This window comes from Camelus dromedarius, chromosome 19, assembly GCF_036321535.1.
Source record: "Camelus dromedarius isolate mCamDro1 chromosome 19, mCamDro1.pat, whole genome shotgun sequence".
Classification (NCBI taxonomy): Eukaryota; Metazoa; Chordata; class Mammalia; order Artiodactyla; family Camelidae; genus Camelus; species Camelus dromedarius.
The window spans coordinates 25,532,242-25,554,437 of record NC_087454.1 but is presented as its reverse complement, the minus strand read 5'-3'; the positions used below and the strand labels follow the sequence as shown (position 1 = coordinate 25,554,437).

General features: G+C 51.0%; 2 protein-coding genes across 2 annotated transcripts in view; both read right to left on the bottom strand.

Annotated features, from left to right (window-relative positions):
* GLP1R (glucagon like peptide 1 receptor) overlaps positions 1-1,603 on the bottom strand; it is a 31,870-nt gene extending 30,267 nt beyond the window's left edge. Inside the window, exon 1 of the mRNA XM_064476458.1 lies at positions 1,505-1,603. Within this exon, the coding sequence (XP_064332528.1) occupies positions 1,505-1,582 (78 nt within the window). The 5' untranslated portion in view covers positions 1,583-1,603. The remainder of the gene's footprint in view (positions 1-1,504) is intronic.
* Positions 1,604-20,027: 18,424 nt separating this feature from the next.
* Positions 20,028-22,196, bottom strand: part of DNAH8 (dynein axonemal heavy chain 8) — a 211,713-nt gene continuing 209,544 nt past the window's right edge. The window contains exon 92 of the mRNA XM_010977286.3: positions 20,028-20,480. Within this exon, the coding sequence (XP_010975588.3) occupies positions 20,193-20,480 (288 nt within the window). The 3' untranslated portion in view covers positions 20,028-20,192. The remainder of the gene's footprint in view (positions 20,481-22,196) is intronic.

Below are 22,196 nucleotides of genomic sequence, written 5' to 3'. Positions count from 1 at the left end.
GCCAGACTCCTCCGGGCAAAGGAACTTTGGAGAGAAGACAGGCAGCCTCCAGAACCTCTCCTCTTCCCTTAATCCAAACCAGGTCTGCAAACTCGGCCTGGAGCAGGATGGAACCAGGCAGCAGGGCCCTCCACCCTCACCCTGTCCCAGCCAGAGGAAGAGGTAAAGATGAGAGAGAAGCAGGTACTGGGTCTGCAGCCCTGGCTCCCCAAAGATCCCAAGTACACCAGGGAAGCCAAGGCCTGGCTGAGGGGGTGGGGGAAAGTGCCGGGGAGGGAGGTGTCTCCTAAAGCAGAGGCAGCAGTTGGGCTGGAGGACAGGGAGAGGGAGGGAAGGAGTCCAGGGGGAAAAATACGTGGGCTGAAGAAGGGCTGGCACTTTAGCCAGGAGGCACATCTGTCCACTTCAGGGTTCTCAGGCAGGGGTGGAGTCGGCCCTCACCAGAGACCCCTCCTCCTGCCTCCCACCTATGCTGGGACAAATTTCAAGCCCACTTCCCAAAGCTCTTGGTTCTTCATGTCTGGGGGTAAGAGTAGGAGGTCACGGGAAGAGACAGATCCCTGGCACAGGACAGGCCACCCAAGCCTGTGCCTCCTCGTTACTCAGGCAACTCACAGCATTTTTGGACAACCCTCCTCTCCCAAAGCAGGCTGACCACAGCCCCCAGCCAAGGAACCTGGAGGCAGGGAAGGCAGAGAGGGGGTGGCAGGGGTCCACCTGTGCTCAGCTCTCCAAGGGCATCTGGGAGACCAAGGTGTCTCCGCATGTCCCAGTATGAGCTCTGGTGTATGTTGACAACCAAGGGGGTCAAAATGGGGGCGTCAGGTGATTGTGTGAGGGGGCCCTGCCTGCTTCCAGAGGAGCAAGGTGCCTTCTACGTGTTTGCTGCAGGGGCAGGGGGGGCGGGGCACTCAAGTTCCATCTGGGAGGTCAGGAGGAAGGACAAGCTGCCACTGCAGGGTCCCTGGGGCGATGAGTCAAAGGCTGTGGTGGGGGGCTGGTGAGGGGGTAAATGGAGCTGGGTGTCCACACCCTGGCCTCTCTGCCTTCCCTGAGGGTCTCTGACAGGTAGCGGGGCGGGTGAGGGGCAGGAACGGAGGGGAGGGGTCCGGGTTATGGTGGGAGAGGGGAGTCGGGGTGCTCGGGCTGTAGCCGGGCCGCCAGCACGGTCTGGGGGAGATGGAGTTGGGAAAGTGCTCTGGGGAGATGCGGCGCAGAAGTCAGCGCAGGGCGGCCGCGGGGCAGCTGGTGGCCGGGCGGAGGGGCCGGGGCGGCCAGGAAAGAGGCGCCTCGCCAGGGCTGGGGGAGTCGTCAGCTGTCCAAGCCGCCACCTCGGCCACCCAGCCCAGGGCGCCCAACTCTCCAGGCCCTACTCCCCCGAGGCTTGGGTTCCCGCCGCCCGCGGTCGCGGAGTTTCGCTCAAGTCGTGGCTGCCGCTGCCCCGACTCCACGCCCGCAGCCCGCACGGCCGCCTCCCGGGTCCCCGGGGCCCCGCGGGTCTCACCTGGGGGCGGGGGCCGGCCCTGCCCACCGCCCCGAGCAGCAGCAGCGCCAGGCGGAGCGGCCAGGGGGCGCCGGCCATGGCGGGGTGCTCAGGACTGGGCCATCGCTGCCACCTGCGGCGCGGCGCGGTCACTGAGCCCGGGCGGCGCGGGCGCCGGGGGAGGAGCCGGCGCGGGGCCGCCCCGCCCGCAGGAGGGGCCGGGCGGGTCCCTGGCTTTCCGTCCCCGCCGGCCGAGGCCCCTGGGCCAGCCCGTCCGGGGCCGGGCAGGAGGTCCCGGACACTGCGCTCCCGGCGGGCGCCGCTCGGGCTCGGGAAGCTCAGGAGTCGGGCCGCCGGCTTCCAGAGCCGCCCCGACCCCGCACTCGGACCTCCTCCCGGGTTCCCCGGTAAGGGAAGCCAAACCATCCCCAGCTGTCCAGGGTACCCCAAAGGAAACTGAGGCCAGAGGGGCGCACGGGACTTGGCCAAGGTCACACCGCCCGTCAGACCCCTTCTGGAAAGTGTAAATCCAAGAGCTGCGAGCTGCGAGTGACTAGTCAGAAAGACACACCGGTGGGGTTACCCTGTCCCCAAGTCCTCTCCTCTTTCCCAGGCTCTGTCCTGAACGCAGTCCTGGGACAGCCAAGGTTGAGGGGACAACGACAAATGGGTCAATGGAGCCCTACCGGCGGGTGCGGGTGTGTGTGTGTGTGTTTGTGTGTGTGTGTGTCTAGAGGTTCCCCCCACTCTCGCAGCCCCCATGGCCCCGGCTCTGAATCTCTGGGCTCTTATAACCTCTGCATCTGTGTGCCCAAGGCTGTCCTATGTGCCTGCTGCATCTTTTGTCTCTCCGCTTCGTGGGGACGCTGTATTTTACCTGCCTTCCTATCCACCCCCACCCCAACACAGTGCAGACCAGGGAGCAGGTATGGTTGGGACACAGATTCACCCTCAACCAGGCTGTGGGAAACAGTGCTAAGAAGGTACTGATTTTGTGTTCCCTAAAGGATTGAGGAGTGCCAATAGGAAAAGGGAATTACCACTGCCCCCCCGTCCCCCCCCCCAAAAAAAACGAAGTTTGATGTCACTGTTGGGAAGGAGGATGGCAGCAGTACTCAGGCCTGGATCTACCATGGGGCATGTCTGAACCATTCCAAAGGGAAAGGGAGTCTGTTGGAGCAGCTGCTCCTCAGGGAGAGAACAGAACTTTTCAGAACCCAGAGAGAGGTGGGATGTCTACAGGGAGGGGAGGGGGGGAGGTGGGACGAGGCCTCTAGTGGGAGGAACCAGGGGCTCCCACTCAGCAAGAGAGATCTTCCTCTCCAGCAGCTCTACCTCCACTACCTAAGAGTCATTTATTCCCTCCTCTAACCAGAAGCCAGCCTACCAGTCACCTTATGTGCCACTTAGGATTAGCTTGTTCAGCTGCGAGTGACAGAAAATCCCTAATAACAGTGGCATAACCAAGGGCTCTGTCATGTAAAGCAAGGCTGGAGGTTCATCCCAGGGCTAGAGCAGAGGCTCCCTGACCATCAGGGGGCTCTGGCTCTTCCAGCTTCCACCATTCTCATAGTTCAAGGATTCTACCTAATGATCCAAGGTAGCTGTTCCTGCTATGGCCATGATTTTCAAATTCCAGCCAGCAGGAAGGAGGAAAGGCAAGATGAGTGCACCTCCACCCAATGGAGGCATCCTGAGAGAGGCACTTGTCAGTTCCACATCCAATGGTCAGCACTCAGACACATAGGTACACTTAGCTTTGAAGGAGGTTGGGGAGAGTATACTTTATTCCAAACAGTCACTGGCAAGGTTAAATATTAGGGCTTTTATTACTCTGGCAGAAGGCAAGCTATGATAGATGATAGATGATAGATAGATAGATAGATAGATAGATAGATAGATAGATAGACAGACAGACAGATAGATGTATGTATGTATGTATGTATGTCAGGCAAACACCTTGCAGGCTCTGCTACATCAGGGTTGAGGGTTGGAGAGAGGAAAATAAGAGGCTAGAGAAAGTATCCAGACAGAACTGATCCTTTACCATGAACTTATCAACCTCCAAATTACATTTACTCTATAAAAAAATCTATAAAAAATTGAACACTTGCCGTGAGCCACACACTGAACTAGGTCCTGGGGATAAAGTGATGATGCAGTCTCTGTCGTCGGAGGGTTTACATTCTAATGCAGGAAGGAGACATTAAACAAGTAATTATTGGAGCCATTCGTATTACAATTACAGTTGTGATCAGCACTCTTGGGATAAGCAGATGCTGTTGAGGTCCTGCCTCAGTACTTGAAAGACCACTTTCTCTTTGTTGGAGGCAGGGGCAGGAGGGTGGCCTTCTCTGGCTGGGGGGAGATTTTTGTGTTCAGTTAGTGCAGGGTGGGTACCTTTTGCATGGATGGGTAGGAGTGGATGGATAAATACCCTAGCTTCTCACCCCTTGGGTGGGACAACTCAGAGGCATGTATCACAGTCTCCCAGAGGTCCCAGTGTGGTGGAGCCCCAGTTTTCCAGAGCAGTAACCTGCTCACTAATGCACCCACTTCCCTGGCCTGTCTCACTTTCCAACAGCAGGGGACTAGTGCCTCCCCGGGGGCACCTCCCAAATAAAACAAACTACTCGTGCTTAAACCCTTGCTGGGAGAGCACAGCTGAAGACAGTAGACAGATGAGGGTACCCAGGGATGGGGCCAGACCCTGAGCCCAGAGGCATTTGGGTGGCAGACTACTTACCTCCCCTTTGAACACGGGGTCCAAAACCTCTGGGTTTGCTCTGATTCTACATCTCATCTCAGCATGTACCATCGTGGATTCTGTCTCCTCATCAGGTGTTCAGCTTTGGCAGATGCCTCCCCCATCCCCCAAGTACTGTCTCTGGGTGTGATGGATGACATTGGGTGCTGTGCTCTGGTGCTTCCATGCATGTGCCCTGCAGCTGCTGGAAGGTTGTGTATTAGACGAGGGGAGGATTTGTCTCCTCATCTTGTGAGGTACGTTAAGTTTCAGAGTAGGTCCAAAGTCCCATTCCCTTTTTTTTTTTTTTTTAAACAACTTCTCTCCCTCCTGCCTTATCCAGTCCCCTAGAGAATTAGCTTTCTCAAACCCTTATCTGACCTCATCCCTGAGCCCATCCATTGGGTTTCCCATCACCCAGGACCAAGTCCTCCAAACTTGTTAGCATCTAAGAAAGCTGTTTGGACTGCCTTCAGCTTACCTCCCAACAGGACCTCTTGCAAGTGCTTCCTTCCACCTCTTTGCTTTTGCACAAGCAGTCCCCTCAGTCTGAAGTGTCCTCACCCACCTCACCTGCCTGAGCTCCTACTCATGCTGCAGGACCCAGCTCAGGCAGCCTCGTCTTAGAAAACTCCCTGCATCACCCCGGCCCCTCAACATCCCTTCAAGGCAGCATAGATCCTCTTATCAGCAGTAAGAGCCTTGGAAGTCCCCCCTAAACACGGCTGTCCTCTAGGATTCCCCAATTTCTGCCCACCCTTTGAGCTTCAGTGAAGAAGTCACCCCACCTGGAAACTTTCTATGATTGCCACCCCCACCCCAGTTCCGCAGTCCCTCGGTCGCTTGTGCCATCTGGGCACTTGGGAACCCTCTTGAAAGTTGCTGGTTAATTTCTCGGTTTCCCCATGGACTCTGAGCCCCTTGAGGACAGGGGTCTCGTTCCACTCATCTCTATACCCACAGCACCCTGTGTAGTGCTTGGCTCATACTAGGTGCTCAGTGACTCTGGATTAAAATAACAAATGAAATGTATTGTAGCACTCACCATGTTCTGTCACTGTCTTTATGACTTTCCCTCATTAGACTGTGAGCTAGCTCCCTGAGGGAAGGGAAGTTTCCTCATTCATCTCTGGACAAGCAGTGGCAGCACAGTACCCGGCACATAGTAGGTAAAATATAATGTTTATTGCAATTGAAACACATCAATCCAAGTGCCCATACATTGTAGGTGCTCAAAACCTTATCATAAGAAGGATGGGCTGGGAGAGAGGACAGATGATGTCCAAGGAGTACCATCCTCTCCTCTCCCCACACTGTTATTAGGGTCCCTCGCTCAGGCCTTGCAACTGTCTGAATGTCTGTGTTCCTTCAAATTCATATGTTGAAATCCTGCCCTTCAAGGTGATGATATTTAGAGGGGGGCCTTTGGGAACTGATTAGGTGATGATAGCAGAGCCCTAGTGATTGGCATCGATGCCCTTATAAAAGAGACCCCAGAGGACTCCCTCCTCCCTTCTACCATGTGGGGACACACAGAAAAAAATTGTCATCGATGAACGGGGAAACGGGCTCCCACCAGACACCAAATCTACTGGTGTCAGGATCTTGGACTTTAAGTCTCCAGAACTGAGAAATAAATGTTTGTTTATAAGCCACCATGTCTCTGATACTTTGTTACAGCAGCCCAGTGGACCAAGACAAGTCCCCTAGATCAGAGGGCAGGAAGAGCTCCCCAGGAACCAGGAGCTGAGGGGATGGAACACTGCTTGCTAGACTAACACTAACCATGAACCAAAAAAAAAAGCTACCACGTACTGAGCTCCCACTCTGGGCCACGTGCTGGCATTCATCCCAGGTCCACCGGCCCCCAAGGCTGGTGCAGGAGAGGGTACAGGCTTCCTCTGCAGCCCAGAGTTCTGGGTCTGGCTCCTTACCCTCATGCCCAAAGCTTTTCCTGTGGCCGTAAAGTGGGGTACCCTCAGCTTCCACTAAGAAAACTTGGCTTTCAGATCATCTTCAGAAATGGGACTGGGAGTAACTGATGTAAGCACCGGAGGAAACGATGCTGCAAGGCCCCGAACCTATGGAGGCAGATCCCAGAGCAGGCCACCCTACTCCTTTGTCCCTGGCTGCGGGGAACCTCTCCTTGGTAGGAAGACCTGGCCAGTGGGCAGAACAGAGTCTTTCATGTGGAGGAGGGGGAGGAGGAGAGGAGGGAGGGGAGTGCAGAAAAGAGGAGAGGTGGGGAGAGGAGAAAGAGCTGCTAAAAAGGACAGGTATCTCTTGTCTATATAGTTCAGGTTCCTTCCCAAGCTCCAAGTTCCTAAGAAGCTTATTTGTTTTCCAAAGCTCAAGACCATATCCCTCTTATGAGGGACCAGCTGAGGAAAGAGCCAATGTCTTCTAGCCTAGTATAAATACACATGTACATACACACACACACACACACACACACATACACACACACACACACACACACACACACACAGCTACGCCCAGATCTTAGGCTCTGTCAATCTTGGGTTCAGATCCAGCTCAGTCACTCACGGAACATTTCTGAGCCTTGGTCTCACAATCCGTAAAATGGGGATAATAATAAAGGCCAACATTTACTACGCACTTGCCTTGAGCCGGGCAGTGTTCCAGGAGCCATGTGAGTGTTTTTCCATTTAATGCTCACCATTGCTGTTGCCTGGTCGTCGCCAGGAGAGTCTGAAGACCTGCTGCTGGGGTAAGGCAGAGAACGCAGGAGTGGGCCCCAGAATCCCTCTTCCGCCTGGAGCCGGGGGAACGTGGCTGCCAGCAGTTCTCAGTGGTGGAGGAGTGTGGTGGGGGGATGTCCCTGGGGCCAAGGGCTCCACCCCTCTGCCTCCTGCTTTTCTTATCAGTCCCTGCCCTCTGCCCCCTGACCCAGCACTTCTGGGAGCAACCCTGGGTTGTGAAGTGGGATCATTTTTATCTCTATTTTATAAATGAAAATCCCAAAGAGTAAAGCAGTGAAGGAACTAGCACAAGATAGGTCTAGAGAGCCCAAGAGAGCTTGGATGTGACCCACCCAGACCCGCACACTGATGGCACAACCCACAGTCACACCAGCAGGACTGTTGGACAATCAGAAGCAGCACTCACCCAGAATCTGGCACTAATAAGTCCTCGGTAGGTGGCAGCGTTAACACCACTGTTATTCTCCAGGGCCCTCCATCTTCCTGGTTGTCATTGCATCAACTGTGCCAGGTCTCAGCAAGGCAGCAGGTACAGCTGCTAATTCCCAGGGGCTCCAGCTCAGTCCACCCCTTCCTGGTCCAGGTGGCTCCAGCCCAGTCCCCCAGGTCTGGGGAAAGGAGGAGGCTGGCTGGACAAAAGAGACCCTTCCCCCTGTGCAGTGCCACGATCGCTGCCCACACCTCCCCACCTCCAGTCCAGCTAGTTTCCCAAGTGCTGGGGCCTGTTCAGCTCCGAGCAGTCAGCTGGGGAGGATTTATAGCCTCTTGAGCTACAGTGATTATTGCTGTCTTGGGCGGATGCAGCTCCAAGTGTCACAGCATCGTTCTCCTAACTGACCCCTCTGTTGAAAGAGAAGTCAATGGGGATCACTCCCACTTTACAGGGAGGGGAACTGAATCCCACCAGAGTCAGAGGATTTGCTTGAGGTCACTTAGCAAAGTGCTGGCAGGTTCTGTGCACCCGTGGAGCAAGGAAGAGAAAACAGTGAAGTGAAAACAGCAAAATCGGTCTCTCTTCTCCACTTGGGGATTCTGGCCAGAAATGACTGGGCCTCCCTCCACCTCCCCTGGGAGGGATTAGTGTCAGCAGTGGGGACGAGGTGAGAGAAAACCCTGGGGAGGGAGAGAGCCGTGGGGAGAGGGACTTGGTCCGAGAGGTAGGTAGAACCAGCGAGGGGGCAGGCGTTGCCCTAAGAGCCATCTGCTCTCTTTCTTTTAACAAGAAGATTGTGTGGCAGAGCTGGCTAAATGCTCCCCAAATCTGAGCACAGTGTGTGTTAGCTCCTGGGGCTGCTGTAACAAAGCACCACAAACTATAGGCTTCAACAACAGAAATGTATTATCTCACAGTTCCGGAGGCGAGAAGTCTGAAATCAAGGTGTCGGCAGTGTTGGTACCTTCTGAGGGTTCCACGACTTCTGGTAGCCTCAGGCGTCCTTGGCTTGTAGATAGATGGCATTGTCCCTGTGTCTTCACATCCCCTTCCCTCTGTGCCTGTCTCTCTGTGTCCAAGTTTCCCTTTTGTATAAGGATGTCAGTCATACTGGATTAGGGCCCACCCTTATGACTTCATTTTCAGTTGATTACCTCTGTAAAGACCCTACTTCCAAACAAGGTCACATTCTAGGGTACTGAGAGTTAGGACTTGAAGATATCTTTTGGGGGGGGCACAATTCAACCCTTAACATACAGAGACCACATTTCCCAGCCTCCCTTGATGTTTAGTTTGGCCGGTGGATCATGGAGGAAAGTGGTATAGGCCCCCTCCGGGCTTGGTCCGTAAGACCTCCCACACAATCCTCGACACCCTCCCCTCCTCCACTTACCAGTCAGACACAGATGATCCAGTGGAGAACTCCCAGCCCTGCGACTGGAACCACAGGACAGAAGGAGCCTGGATCCCTGAATGACTGTGGGGAGCAGAGTTTCCTGCTGACCTGCACTGGACTGTCTCTAGTTAAGCCACTGAGATTAAGGAGCTATCTGTCCCTGCAGTTAGTCTACCCTGCCAGACACAGCTGGTGTGTGCCCCTGGGGGCAGAGGGCTTCTGAAGGTCCCCTCTGTCGCTGCCTGAGAGTAAGTGACTGAGACCCCTCCTTCTGGGCCCGTCTCCTCCTCCCCTTTGTCGGGGTGGTGATCCCCTTCACCCCTGGCTGTTCCCACCTGTTTGCCTTTTCTCTGGAGAGAAGGTGGTTAGGACCGAACCCACAATGCCCCTTCACAGAATTAAAGCTCTGCAGTCAAAGAGGAAACGTGCCACATTTCACACGTTTGGAAACCAGGTGAAAAGGAGGCATCATGCAGGTCTTCTCATTGTGGTCTTTCAGTGCCTCGAGGTGGCTGATAAACCCACTGTGACCAAGATGAAAAATGAAACCATCAACCAAAGTCTAAAATAAAAGGTGTCCCCAGAGTTACACGCTGACCGCCCACCTGCAACAGCCTCTGTCTTAGAAAATCTCCCCAGCCGCACCCCCACCCTTCCCCCCAGCTGTAGCATCCTTCAGACAGGCCAGGGCAGGAAATGCTCTGCCGAGGAGCCTGCAGGACCCCAGAAGTTCTCTCCAAAAAGAATGGCTCTGAGCCGGGGTGGGGAAGCTGTCCCTGGCTTTCAGGAGCCCGGATCACCTCCATGGCTGAGTCAAGGTCACTGTAAAACCTGTCAGAGTCCCCCAAGGCAGGGAAGGATGGATGGGATCCTGGCAATGGCCTGACTCTTGCCCGGAGCCTTCTAAATTGCACTGTCTCTGACACACTCAGGCTGGACAAAACCATCTCCCTAGGGTCCTCATAAAAGGAATGTGGGACCCACTCACTCCCTTCTCTTGAATAATAGAAAACAAATGCAAAATGGAAAATCTGAAAGTTTCTGGGCCAGCTCCTCCCAGAAACCTGCACCACCACGCCCCACTCTTGGAATGCAGACTCAAGGGTAAGCTGCAGCCACCCTGGACCTCACTGGTCACACCTGGCATCCAGCCTGAAGAGGCAGCAGCCATCGAGGCCTGCAGGACTGTGAGTTGTCTCCTGCATCTCCACCGGATCATAGCCTAGCAGTTTCCACTCCCTTCTCTGGTCATTTCTCTCAGCCCCGTCTGACTAGTGATTTGGTAACACTTCAGAATTTGAGACTGGCCTGTGGTTGGGGAGAGCTCAGGGTCTCCCTCTGTTGTTGTGGCCTGACCTCTAGCCCTGATCTCAAGTGGACCTGCAGCTGTGCCCAGCAGGGGACATTTTCCAGGGACCCAGTCTATTTCATTATTTCCCCTCCCAAGGCCAACCAAGAGTCACTTCCTTCCCTGTCCTGAAAGCTCTCACCCTCTATGCACTCAGTGATGCTCTGGTTTCTGGCTCATTTGCCAAACAGGATGGCAAACAAAGCTGATGAACCGACTGGGCACCTGATGGCACAGCTCTCCAGCCCCCAGCCAGCCAGGTGCTCTCAGGGGGAGCTCCTCAGGGGAGTGGGCTCACAGAGTGGATTTCAAGAATGACCGTTTTGCCATATAAAAAGGCACAAACACTTCTCGGAGACAAAAGCTGATGCTGGTGCTGTGAGAGGGGCTGGAGGCCCCAGGGGTCCTGGAACAGGAGGCCGTGGAGGCTCTGGCAGCAGCTGGGCTGAGCTCTCAGCTATGGTCAATACCAGGGCTGAGGCCCCAGAACTCGTGGAGGCAAACTGAGGACAGGAGAGTGTCCCCATCATCAAGCCAGGTTGCTCGGGTCCAGGACGGGAAGATCAAATCTCTCCTCTCTGCCCATCAAGGGGATTGAGATCATTAACAGTTTTCTAGGGATGCCCTCCTCAAGGACGAGGTTCTGAAGATCATGCCTGTGCAAAAGCAGACCTAGGCAGGCCAGCAGACCAGGTCCAAGGCGATTGTAGCCATCAGGGACTGCAACAGTTGTGTCGGCCTGGATGTCAAACGGCACAAGGAGGTACCCACCATCATCCGCAGAGTCTTCACCCTGCCCGCAGTCTTGGTAATCCTGGTGCGGTGGGACTTGCAGTGGGACCCCTGGTGGAACGAGATCAGCAAGCCCTGCATGGTTAACACAACACTGTGGCTCGGTGCTAATGTGCCTCATCCCTGCCTGCCTGCCAGCCCGGGCACTGTATCCATCCCTGTCTGCCAGCTCTGCCAGCTCTGCCGAGGCCACTTCCAAGACCCATAGCTCTGACCTCTGGAAAGACACTGTTCCCCACATCTCCCCATCCGGAACTCACTGACCCACACCAGAGTATCCGAGGGTGGCCACCACAGGGTGCTTTGATACAAGAAAAAAAAATCAGTGAATTAAACATGAAAGCAAATCAACAAACAGAAATTTCACAGATATACAGGATGGTCCTAAGGAGCAAGTTCTCTTGCAGGCTCCCCACTACTACCTGGTTGAGGAGAAAGGCCCCGCTCAGGTGTGGGAATACCCGGGCTGTCTCCCTGGTTCTTCGGCTATTTTCCTTTGCCCCTCAAAGCAGATCTCCTCAACGTTCTGAGCCGCAGTTTCCTCACCTGTGTAATAATCCCTACCATTGCCTGACTACAGGACTGCTGGGAAAACCACGTGAGAGGGTGCATGTGGAAGAGCTCTGGAAACAGCCAAGCTCGGACATGAGGAGACTTCAAGGTCATTCCGACAACATTCCTGATGCTCCCCGGTCTTTCCAGCTCTCCTCCTTAAGTGTCCTGTGCTGCAGTCGATCCAGATTTGTTGTCATGGTGGCTGCTGTCATGCTGTCGGCCTGCCTTCGTGCACATCTGGCCTTTACTCCTGCTGTGCCCTCCTCTTGAAATGCTCTTCTCCTCTGTTTCCTTGGGTCAAATCCCATCTATCCTTCATGGCTCGACCGGAATTCTACTTCCTTCAAGGGTGTTGCCCGACCCTCCCAAAGAAGAGGCAAGTCTCTCTCCTCTGCGCTCCTACACCCACTTCATCTTCAACAATGGTCACTCTGTGACCTGCATTGTGGCTATTCTGGTGCAGTCTGTGTTCTCTGCTACAGCACTCGCCTGAGGGTGGGGTCCCTCTTGCCTCTCACCTGAGAGCTAGCCCGGAGCTTGTGCACAAAAGGTGCTCAAAGCCATCAGACTGATTTGCAATGAGTTGGAAAGGACTTCAAGAGGTAATCAATGTCTTTGGGGCCTGGAGGCAGAAGACGAGAGGCCAGGCTCCAGGGAGCAGGTCCATAAACATCTTTTGACAGAAAAGCCTGACTTCCAAGCCTGGCAGTTTTAGAGTATATTTACATGGGAGGCTTTTAAAATAGCAAAACTTTAGATTTATATCTCTGTGAACAGATGTGGAAGGAAAAATCAATTCCTCATAGGATTGGCTTATTTGTTTTTTTATCGCAGTGCTAAATATTATGAACCAAAGTGACAAATTAATACATAAATTGACCTAGAGACACACACTCCAACAACCCAGGACGAGAGTGGAATGAGGACCTGCAGGACCTACTCACGGCTGGATATGGCAGATGCCTGCACGTGATGTGTCCATCAAGCTATAGAGTTTCCTAAAAGATGCGGGAGGCCAAGACAACTCTAAAAAAGCCCAGCCTTTTCCCCAGGAGAGGGGAAACGTTCCCATCCTTTGTTTCAGGGGACACAGGGTACGGAAGGCTGGTGCCACCTTGCCGTTGGCTCTGGAGCCTTTCCGGGGCTGTTAGAAGAGGTCAGGAGAAAGGCCTGGCAGCACCCTGGCCCCTTCCTACCCAGGCCCCCTCCAGGACAGAGAACACCACAGACTGGCCCAGAGAGCGGTGCCCTCTGGGGCTGGCGGGGCCCCAGAGCAGGTAACTTTGAGCAAACAGAGTGTGAGCACCACCTCCCTCCTGCTAGAGTCAGGCCCTGTCTTCCAAGGAGCACGCGAAAGGCCAGGGCAGGGCCAGACGAGGAAACGCATCTGCTCATCCCTCAGGCCAGCCATCCCACAGGTTCAGAGGGCCAAGGAGGGACCTGAGGATGGCGCGGGGTGTGGGATCAACCAGGGAACACCACAGCTGACTGCCCGTGGCCAGGCAGAAAGAGCAAGCCTATTCTAAAAGAATTCCATTAATGTGGAAAAAAACTAAAAGTGATGGCTCTCCCCAGGAGAGGGGATGACACATAACCACAAAGCTTCTGATGTGGTCCAGTTAACCGCAGTTGGTTCTTAGCTCTGGGGAGAGAGAGGACTACAGAGTGTTTCCTATTCGCCTGGCAACCTCTCATTCAGTTTCTCTCCGTGATAGACACTGGATGTCCTTTGGGGGGACAATAGAAGAAGAACAACAGGAAGGGGGAGGATTTGCATCACCAGTAAGGAAGATGAGAACCTGCACCTGACAGATGGGCGTCCTTATCCCCTCAGACACAGGCTGAAGTACCCAGTCACATGCCTGGGGAGCCTGGGGTCCCAGTGACAGAAACACTCATGACTTCGTCAGCTGGGAGACAGGAAAAGAGCCCCACGGTCATAAACACCATCTTGAAGAGGCTGTGAAGGTGCCAGGAAATTACAGGCTTGTGTGTTGAACACCTGCACAGGGTCATATGAGGGTTTTGCCTGGAAATGGATAGGAGGTGCTTTAATAATCAGCCCCGGCCTGAGAGAAAAGAAGAGGAGACACTGCTGCTGTGAGGAAAGGCAGGGAGCGGCCAGCGAGCACAGCATGGGTGTGATGCGAAGAGACCACTCCCTGCTCCCTGACGACACCTGTTCGGTTTAAACTGCTTATAAAGAAACAACCGTAATACGGTCAGCTAAGGAGGGCAGCTGTGCGGGCTCCCTGGCTCCTTTTGGGGAGAATGGAACAGATTAGGAGAATCTGCTATAAAACAACAGCTTCTAAGGAACTGGTATGGATTCAGGGCAGATGAAGAACATTTTCATTTCTTGAGCATGACTCCAAAGTATTTATATGCATCTCAGAAGGTTGTATGTAAATCAAGACTTGAGTGTTCAAAGAATGCGGTTCCTTTTCTGCAGTCAAAGCCAGATGCTGGGAGACAGAAGCAACCAAGAGGACTCACTTTTCCCCTGGCGCTGAAAGTACAAAAGTCGCTTCTTTCCTAAGACTAAATACAGCTCTCTCTTTCAAAACTTCTTAGGAATCTGAGGCTGTGAGAAAAATAATCATTAAGAATGGATGCTTTCAGATTTCAGTTGCTTTTGTGTTTTGAGGGCTTTTCATTATCTGTCCTGTGGCTCCACACAGCCCCAGGAGGCTCCCTCCCCTCCGGCAGGGACCCTCTTCTTCCCCAGTCACTTGGAATGGACAGAAATCAAACCCTCTCAGGTCTTTCCCATCACTTGGGGCACTGGAGAAGCTCCCTGCATTTCAAGGATGTGGAGTCTGCGTGCAGATGTCAGAATACTCTCGCTGAAGTTGTTAAGGTCCTCGAAGGAGACCATAAAGAGGAAGCAAGAGAAAACATGTTCATGATTTGTTTTCAAATCAAAGCAGTTGGAGAAAGAGGACAAGAGGAGAAAAGGAGGTGTGTGGAGGAGGGAAGGTACTCCGTGGACGCTGTGTGCTGCCCAGGCTCCCCCTCAGGCCCCATGCTCTCCTCCCCCAGCTGCCAAGGGTATTGGCTGCAATGCTCACATCTGCCCAGCCCCTTGGCCCCTCGGCTCAGGTGGGGCGGCCTGCAGGGCCACCCCTGCTCCACAGCTCCCATGGGGTGGCTGGGGCCTTTGCTGCCACTGCATCGCCGATCCTGCCTCCTTCACTCCCCTGCAGGTGCTGCTCCCGAGAGCTCATCCCAGGACACCTGCACTCAGAGCTCCAGCTCAGTCTGTTTTCAGAGAATCTGACCTAAGATCAGGGAGGGAGCAACATGTTTAGTGTTTTTAATGCGTGGATAACTTTTTATCAAATACAGAAAAAGCTCATAGGTCAATGTCTCTCCAGCCCCGGATAACCCTTGGTGGATTCCTTATCCATTCAATATGAGGCATGTTTTTGGATGTATGCTGTAGGTCCTAACTTTCCCCCAAGTGCTGTCCTGTGATGTTTTTGTATCTAAAGCAGGATCATTTTTTAAAACCTTAAAAAAAAAAACCCTGGAGATTCTATTAGACACCTAGGATTAAGTCACCGAGTTACTTTAACTGCAAGTGGCTTTTTGGCTCTTATTTTTCACACTTTTGCTCCTTTTTACCTTTTGCTGAAGTGTGTTCTGTAAGATAACATCTTAGTTACTTTCCCTCCTTTTTGCATGTGGAGAAGGAAGCCACCCAACAGGCCAGGGCCAGACCTCGTGTCTTCTCCCTTGGAGTCTAGAGCTAATTCCCCCAGCTCCTTCCTGTTAACAATGCACCTCCTGGTCTAGAATTTTCCAGAAAGCCCAGAAGGAGCATGTTAAATGAACCTACTAATTTCCTTCAAAATTCCTGAATTTTAAATGTGCATTTGTCTGCATGCTATACAAATGCTGACATTTGCCTGACAGTGTCTCTTCCATGCATGCTTTACTTTTAAAAAAAAAAAAATTTTTTTTTAAGCCGCATTTTAATTCATTTGGGTTTTTTCTGTTTGTTTTTGGTGTGTGTGTGTGGGAGGAGGTAATTAGATTTACTTATTTTTAGAGGAGGTACTGAGGATTGAACCCAGGACCTTGTGCATGCTAAACATACACTCCACTGCTTGAGCTATACCCTCCCCTCTGTGTTTTCCTTTCCATCCAAATAACAAAAGCTCCTCAAATTAACGAGTCAGAGAAACATGGACGCACTATTTTCTGTGCACAATTATGAATTTTAGAGGTTTATGCCATTAGACTCTGGCTTTAAAAAAAATCCAATATTGCCTTGCAAAATTCATCAGAGCATAGACTGGAACCATTCAGCGTGGGTTCAAATCCCAGCTCTATCACTTACTAGCTGGGAAAACTTGGGTGAAATATTTAGCTGCTCTGGGCCTCAGTTTCCTCATCTGTGAAATGGAGATTATATCAGACCTCATAGGCTTGGTATAAAGGTTGCAAAATTCAATTCATCTCACGTGTTTAGACCAGTGCCTGGCACATCTTATGACTGCAAAAAACTTATACTTTTAATTCAATAAAAGACTTTAAAATTTAAAAAAAAAAAGCAAGTAACATGGTGTTTTTAAGTCACAGACCTCATCGTGAGCAATGCTGAGCACACAGATCTTTGAGTCTTTCTTCAGAGACCCTGGCAGTCATTTATAAACATTTGGCTAACAACACAGCTCTTTCTCCCAAATTGTAATGACAGAAGAAACATCCAACTAGACTCACCAGGCTGTAAACTGCTGTATGTTTCAACTCCTCCTGCTTATTATTCACCTCATCAAGGTTGCGTCTGAATCCCCTAGCTTTGCCTCCATACCATCTTTCACACGACTTGCTTTACTTCCAGTCTAGTGGTCTTCTCTCTCACTCCAGCACCCACTTCAACCTTGCTGGGTGTAGAGCAATAGCCTCATTGCTGACCGGCTCACTTCCATTCCTGTATCAGCCCGGAACCATCGGCGGTTCCCCACCGTCCTTCCATCATGTTCACAACATGGCCCCTGCCTGACACACCCTCCCTTCCCCATCACTAGTCTACACTTACTAGTGAAACGGGCTTACTTGCTGTTCATTCCTTCTTTCATTCAGTCAACACTTGTTGGGGTGCCAAAAAGCCAGACTGTGCTTTCAATAAGCTGGCTATAGAGTGAGGAGACAGACACATGTTATTAACTCCTAGGATGAAAATTGCTAAATTCAGTTGCAACCAAGAAGCAGGAGGAGCAATAAATCCTACCTAGGGGTGGGGGTGGGGGTCATGGAAGTCCTCACTGAGGGTCAAAAACGGACCAGATGCTGTAGGGAGAACGTTTCTTTACAGCTTCATTGAGGTATAACTGAAGTACAAGAAGCTACGCACGTTCAATGTGTACAATTCGGCATTTTTAGACACTTGTGAAACCATCACCACAATTAAGAGAATGAACACATCTGCCACCCCCTAAAGTTTCCTCCTGCTTCTCTGCAATCTCTTTCTCTTGCCTGCTCCCCACCCCCCGGCCCCAGGCAACCACAGATCTGTTGTCATTGTAGGTTAGTTTGCATTTTCTAGAATTTTGTATATAAATGGAACTATACTTTATGCACTCTTTTGTCTGGCTTCTTTCACTCCGCGTAATTATTTTGAGATTCATCCATGTCTGTTCATCAACAGCTTGTTTCATTTCGCTGCTGATCAGTATTCTATAGAATGGGTGTACCACAGTTAATCCACCCAGATGTGGATGGACACTTGAGTCGTTTCCAGTTGTTGGCTATTACAAATAAAGTTTCTATGAACCTTCAGTGGGTAAGTCTTTGCAGGCACAATGCTTTTGTTTCTCTTGGGTAAACATCTCTTGGGTAAATGTCTAGGGTCATATGGAAGCTATATTTTCAACTTTTAAGAAACCGTCCAGCTGTTTTCCAGAATGGTTGTACCATTTTACATCTGCCTCCAGCAGTGTATGAAAATTCCAGTTATTCTATATGGGAAAGTTTTCCTTGATAAGGGAACAATGTAAGGATGAAAATATGTGTGACGTTCAGGGAACATCACATAGTCCTAACAGCAGAAGCAACTGAGCAAGTTGAGTGATAGGATGGGCAAAAAGGCAGGTCAGCTCATGGCATGGCTCGGTACCTGGAGTACATGTTCCAGGAGATGCAAATTCACTGAAGGCTCTTGTAGAGAGGTTTACACGGTCTGGTCTCTGTCTCTGGAGGTTCCATGTAGTTTCTTATTTTCATACTGGTCTTTCCCTCACACTGTTCCTTTCCTTGGAATATATACATCTATTGTCTTGGTACCATCTATGGAAAGGCCAAGAATGCAACAGAAATGCTACCTTGTGTTCAAGTCCATCCCCCACACTGAGCTTCTTTAACCATCGTACTTCACCCATGGCCCAGAGTCACATTCACATGATAGGTGAGCCCCCTATTCGCCTGAAGTCTCCTTGACAGAAGACAGTGGGGCTTGTTCATGCGACATTACCCTCAAGACCAGCCCCTTTTACAAGACGTATCTTTAGACACTTCTCTTTTGGTCTTATTTTTATGCAAAGTCCAAACTAAAATAACATTTTAAATCAACAAAGGTATAAATCTCGTTGCTCATTTTGCCGAGACCAAAATGAGAGTATGTGGACTGATTCCAAGGAGGAAAAAAAATTACCTTTTCTCTCTCCCAGCTTCAGTTGGCTTAACCATCTAGTCCCTGATCCTTTGCTCTTTTATGCTCACCAGGTCTCCCTCACTCAAGTGTGGCAAATGATGTAATTAGTAAAAGAGCAACAATTTTTCTCAGAAAATGGTTATGTGCTTATGCAAGTTCAATGGCTCAAAACGTCTAAGGAAACCATTTAGTGAGCCTAGAGAAAGCTAGCAGAACTGGGCCCCCAGCAGCTCTGCAAAACTATGGAGAGCCGAGAAGTACCCACCATGGAGACGAATATTTTTTGGAGGCACTGTTGGATGCCAGGTGCCCATCGAACACTCAGGAAGCCTCAGTACCCATGCCCCTCTCCTCTGTGTTGACACAGAGCAACATAATCAGCAACAGTGGAGAGTTCCCAGGAAATGGTATGTGTGTGGCTTTAAAACAGTCTGATCCGTGATCTCTGCTAGATTCACACCTTTCCTATCTCTTTCCCAAGTTTCCCAGAGGACATTCAAGTCATCAGAAAACATCGGCAGCAACTGTTATTCTCTCAAAACCTACCATGACATCCAAGAGTTTAGACTATGCAATCTGCCTTCAATAATTTTAGCAACTGGATGGGAACATGAATAAAACGTGCGTGTTTTATTTGGGGGCCTGCAGTTCTGTTTGCTATAATGTGTTTCGCTTCCTCTGTACTCACCCAGACAGGCAGTTGCTTCCCGATTTGAGCTTCAGTCCAGGAGGACGTTTTCCAGAGGATGCTGTCCTTTACTTTGGTGTGCCTATATGCCGAGGGAAGTGCCAAAACACGTGGGCCAGGGGCTCAGTTACTTTATTTTTTAAACTGCTCTGGAAAGTTCTAAGGCTTTGGCATGGATTCAGTATCAGGAGCACACCACAGGCCACTGCCACGATCTGCATTCTAGAATACGTTTTCTCCTGGTGGAAAGCACACTGGACTGCAGCGGAATATCTTCTGGGTTCTTCCCTGGACACCTCGCCTGGGCTATGGCTTGGCCACCTTTGATGAGGGTGACAGAAGGATGAGAGGGGAGCAAGACAACTGGAACAGACAGAGGGAAGGAAGCTTATGGATTTAGCTGCAGGCAGGCTGGAGGAGTCTAGATGGGAAGACCAGTAGCGACACTTTTTCACTATCTAGAAGCTGCATGAGCATTTAATATACGACCTCATCTGTTTTGTTAAATTGACAATTTCCTTTAGCAGGAAATAAAGGTTCATACTGAGTTTCAGACTAGCTACACAGAGTAAGAAATAGCTTCACTTTTAAAGACTTTGCTTTTTAAGGCATTCAGTATGTAACCTAATTTCATTTGATGGAGTTTGTTTTTCCTTCTCCATTTGCTGCCTAGAAATGTGTGCTTCATTATCTCCTGCAGAGTTGGGGCTGGGAGCAGAAAGCTGGAGACTCAGAGCTCTCTGGGTCTCAAAAGCACTTAAAAAATAAAATAATACTAAATAAAATTAAAATAAATTACAAGAGCAGCCATCCCAGTGGATTTTCTGTCTCAAATGCCTCACACCACACAGCTGTAACTCTTAAGGGGTACTGACTAGACCCCTCCAGCTTCCATTTCACAAACTCAAGAAAGAAGACCAAACTCAAAGGAGCAAAGGATAACACGTTAGCATAAACTCAGACATGGGTCGAGTTTATTCAAGAGGAGAGTGGTTTTTCACTTGAGAGAAAAGTTTGCATCTCCTAGACTCCTTTTAGGATGCAACAAATAGACACTTTTAGTTTTTAAAAATTCAATCCTTCCGAAGTGTTCTAATATGAAGACAGGACTTTCTCTTAAAAAAAAAAAAAAGAAAGAATTATAATGGAATATGATTGCCTGGAATAAAAAGCATCACTTTAGGATTGTCTTTTTAAATATCAATATGAGGGAAAACACACACACACACAAGCAACTGCAGGACATCAACTGTTTAATTTAGAAAGAGTAATCAAGCAATTGTCAGGGAGAAAAGACACCCATCGCCCAGTCTCTTAACAGCACCGGCTGCCCACATGGCTCCTGGCACCCTTGGCAAGTGGAAATGAACTTACTTGATGTCACACAGAAGGGCCACACCTCTCAGGATCCAGTGATCTGGGGACAGGACGGTTCGCAGATAGACCACGGTGATGAAGGTCAAGTCCGTTCGCCTGGGTTTCTTGTAAATAGGGCACACGTACAGCTTGGGGTCCTTGGGCGCCGTGGAGTTAATGGCAAAGATGTGCAGCACGGGCAGCTGTGTGAAAAGCACCTTGGGGGTGGATTCTGTGAGCTTCCCGTTCCGTCTGTCCCAGGCTGCTCCGTCCATGTAGAGCCCGTAAATATACACGCCTTCCTGGAAGAGTCAGGCATTAAAGTAACAGGAAATTTTAAAAAACGTAGGTGCTGTGAGATGGGCATCCATAATTTGGAAAGAAAACATATACCAATCTTAAAACGCTACACCCCTTGGCACATTCCATTAGCAAAATGCTGAGTCCAGTGTTCCCCTGTGGCATAGCTTGAGGCCGTGAGCTCCTATTAGTGGTAACTTGAGCCTGGAGGTGGCCTGCCTGGGGCTACAGATTTAGCCAGCAGCACCAAATCACCTCTGCAGGGAGAAGAAAGTCTCCAACAGGTGTGGTCTGGGTCGGTGTAGGATGGGAGCCCGGAGCAGAACTGGGTGCCATGCAGGATTTCAGCCTGCGCTGGACAAGTCAACATGAGGCTCTAACTTTATCTCAGTCAAAAGAACCAGTGAGATTTGTGCGGCCAGGTCTGGTGAGCAGGAGTCTGAGCGCCCCCAGGGGTGGGTGTGGCAGAGCGCAGGAGCGGGTGTGATGGGCGGCGGATGGGTGGAGGGGGACGATGGATGGACAGACTGGTCCAACAGTGGCTGACCTCATCCTGTGTCTCTCTTTCACACAGCAGGACCTGCCCTCAAGGTCCTTACCATTAAATCAGGAGATAGGACACACACACACACAGAACAAGATGTAAAAGACAGAACTTGAGTACCAGCACACACTTGTTAGAGGGGCTGCAGGATGAACAGCACCAGCGGAGGCTGAGTGCAGTGACTTGAGGTGAGAGTCATGTGGGCTGGAGTGCTCGGGGGTCTTGGTGGAGAAGATGGCCTTGAATCGGGGCCTTGAAGGGTGGCTGTGTTCGGAAAGATGGAGGAGAGAGGGTGGGCATCCCAGGCAGAAGCAATACTACAAAGAAAGGCAGGATGGGGATGGGCAGGAAAGCCTGAGCATTTTATTTAGCAGAGGGTTCAATGGTTATAGAGTAAGTGAGGGCTCAACCCTGGAAGAGTCTAGACGCCAGACTGAAGAGCTTGAACTTTATCTCGTGGGCAGCAGGGAGCCGTAGAACACGTATTCAGTAAGAAAAAAAGTCTGAAGGGAATCATGGCGGAGACTCCAATGATCATGTAAGCTCGTAAGATATACTTATATAGGAGACAGTGACCATTTTTCCATTTCCAGTGAGGATCAGCTAAGAGGAAGAAAATGTAGATTATAATAGAAGAGAGGGAGATTAGTGGCAAAGTGTTTTCCTGCACCCCGTTGTGGCCCAACAGTACAAGAGCCGTACTTTTTGAACCCAAACCTGAAGTACATGATTTGACAGTAAAATCAGGGGCAATCCCAGAAATCAGGTCCTACGATTACCATCGTTATGTCAGCAGGTAACAACTATTACACAAACAGTGCAACTACTCAGGCATCCTCCGACAATAAACTGGATCCCTCCTGGGCTCCTTTCAATCTCAGAACTTTACAAAGCCATAGTTAGAAGGTGCAGTGGATTAAACAGTGTCTCTCAAAGACTCATGTCCACCTGCAGCTTCGGCACGTGACTATTTGGAAATGGAACCTTTGCAGATGTAATTAAGGTCACAGAGGATTAGGGTGGGCCCTGACATCCAATATGACTGCTGTCCTTACAAGAAGAGGAGAGGCCACAAAGAGACACACATAGGGAAGGAGGCCACGTGATGAGGGAGGCGGAGACTGGAGGGCTGCAGTTACAAGTTAGGGAACTCCGAGGACTGACAGCAACCACC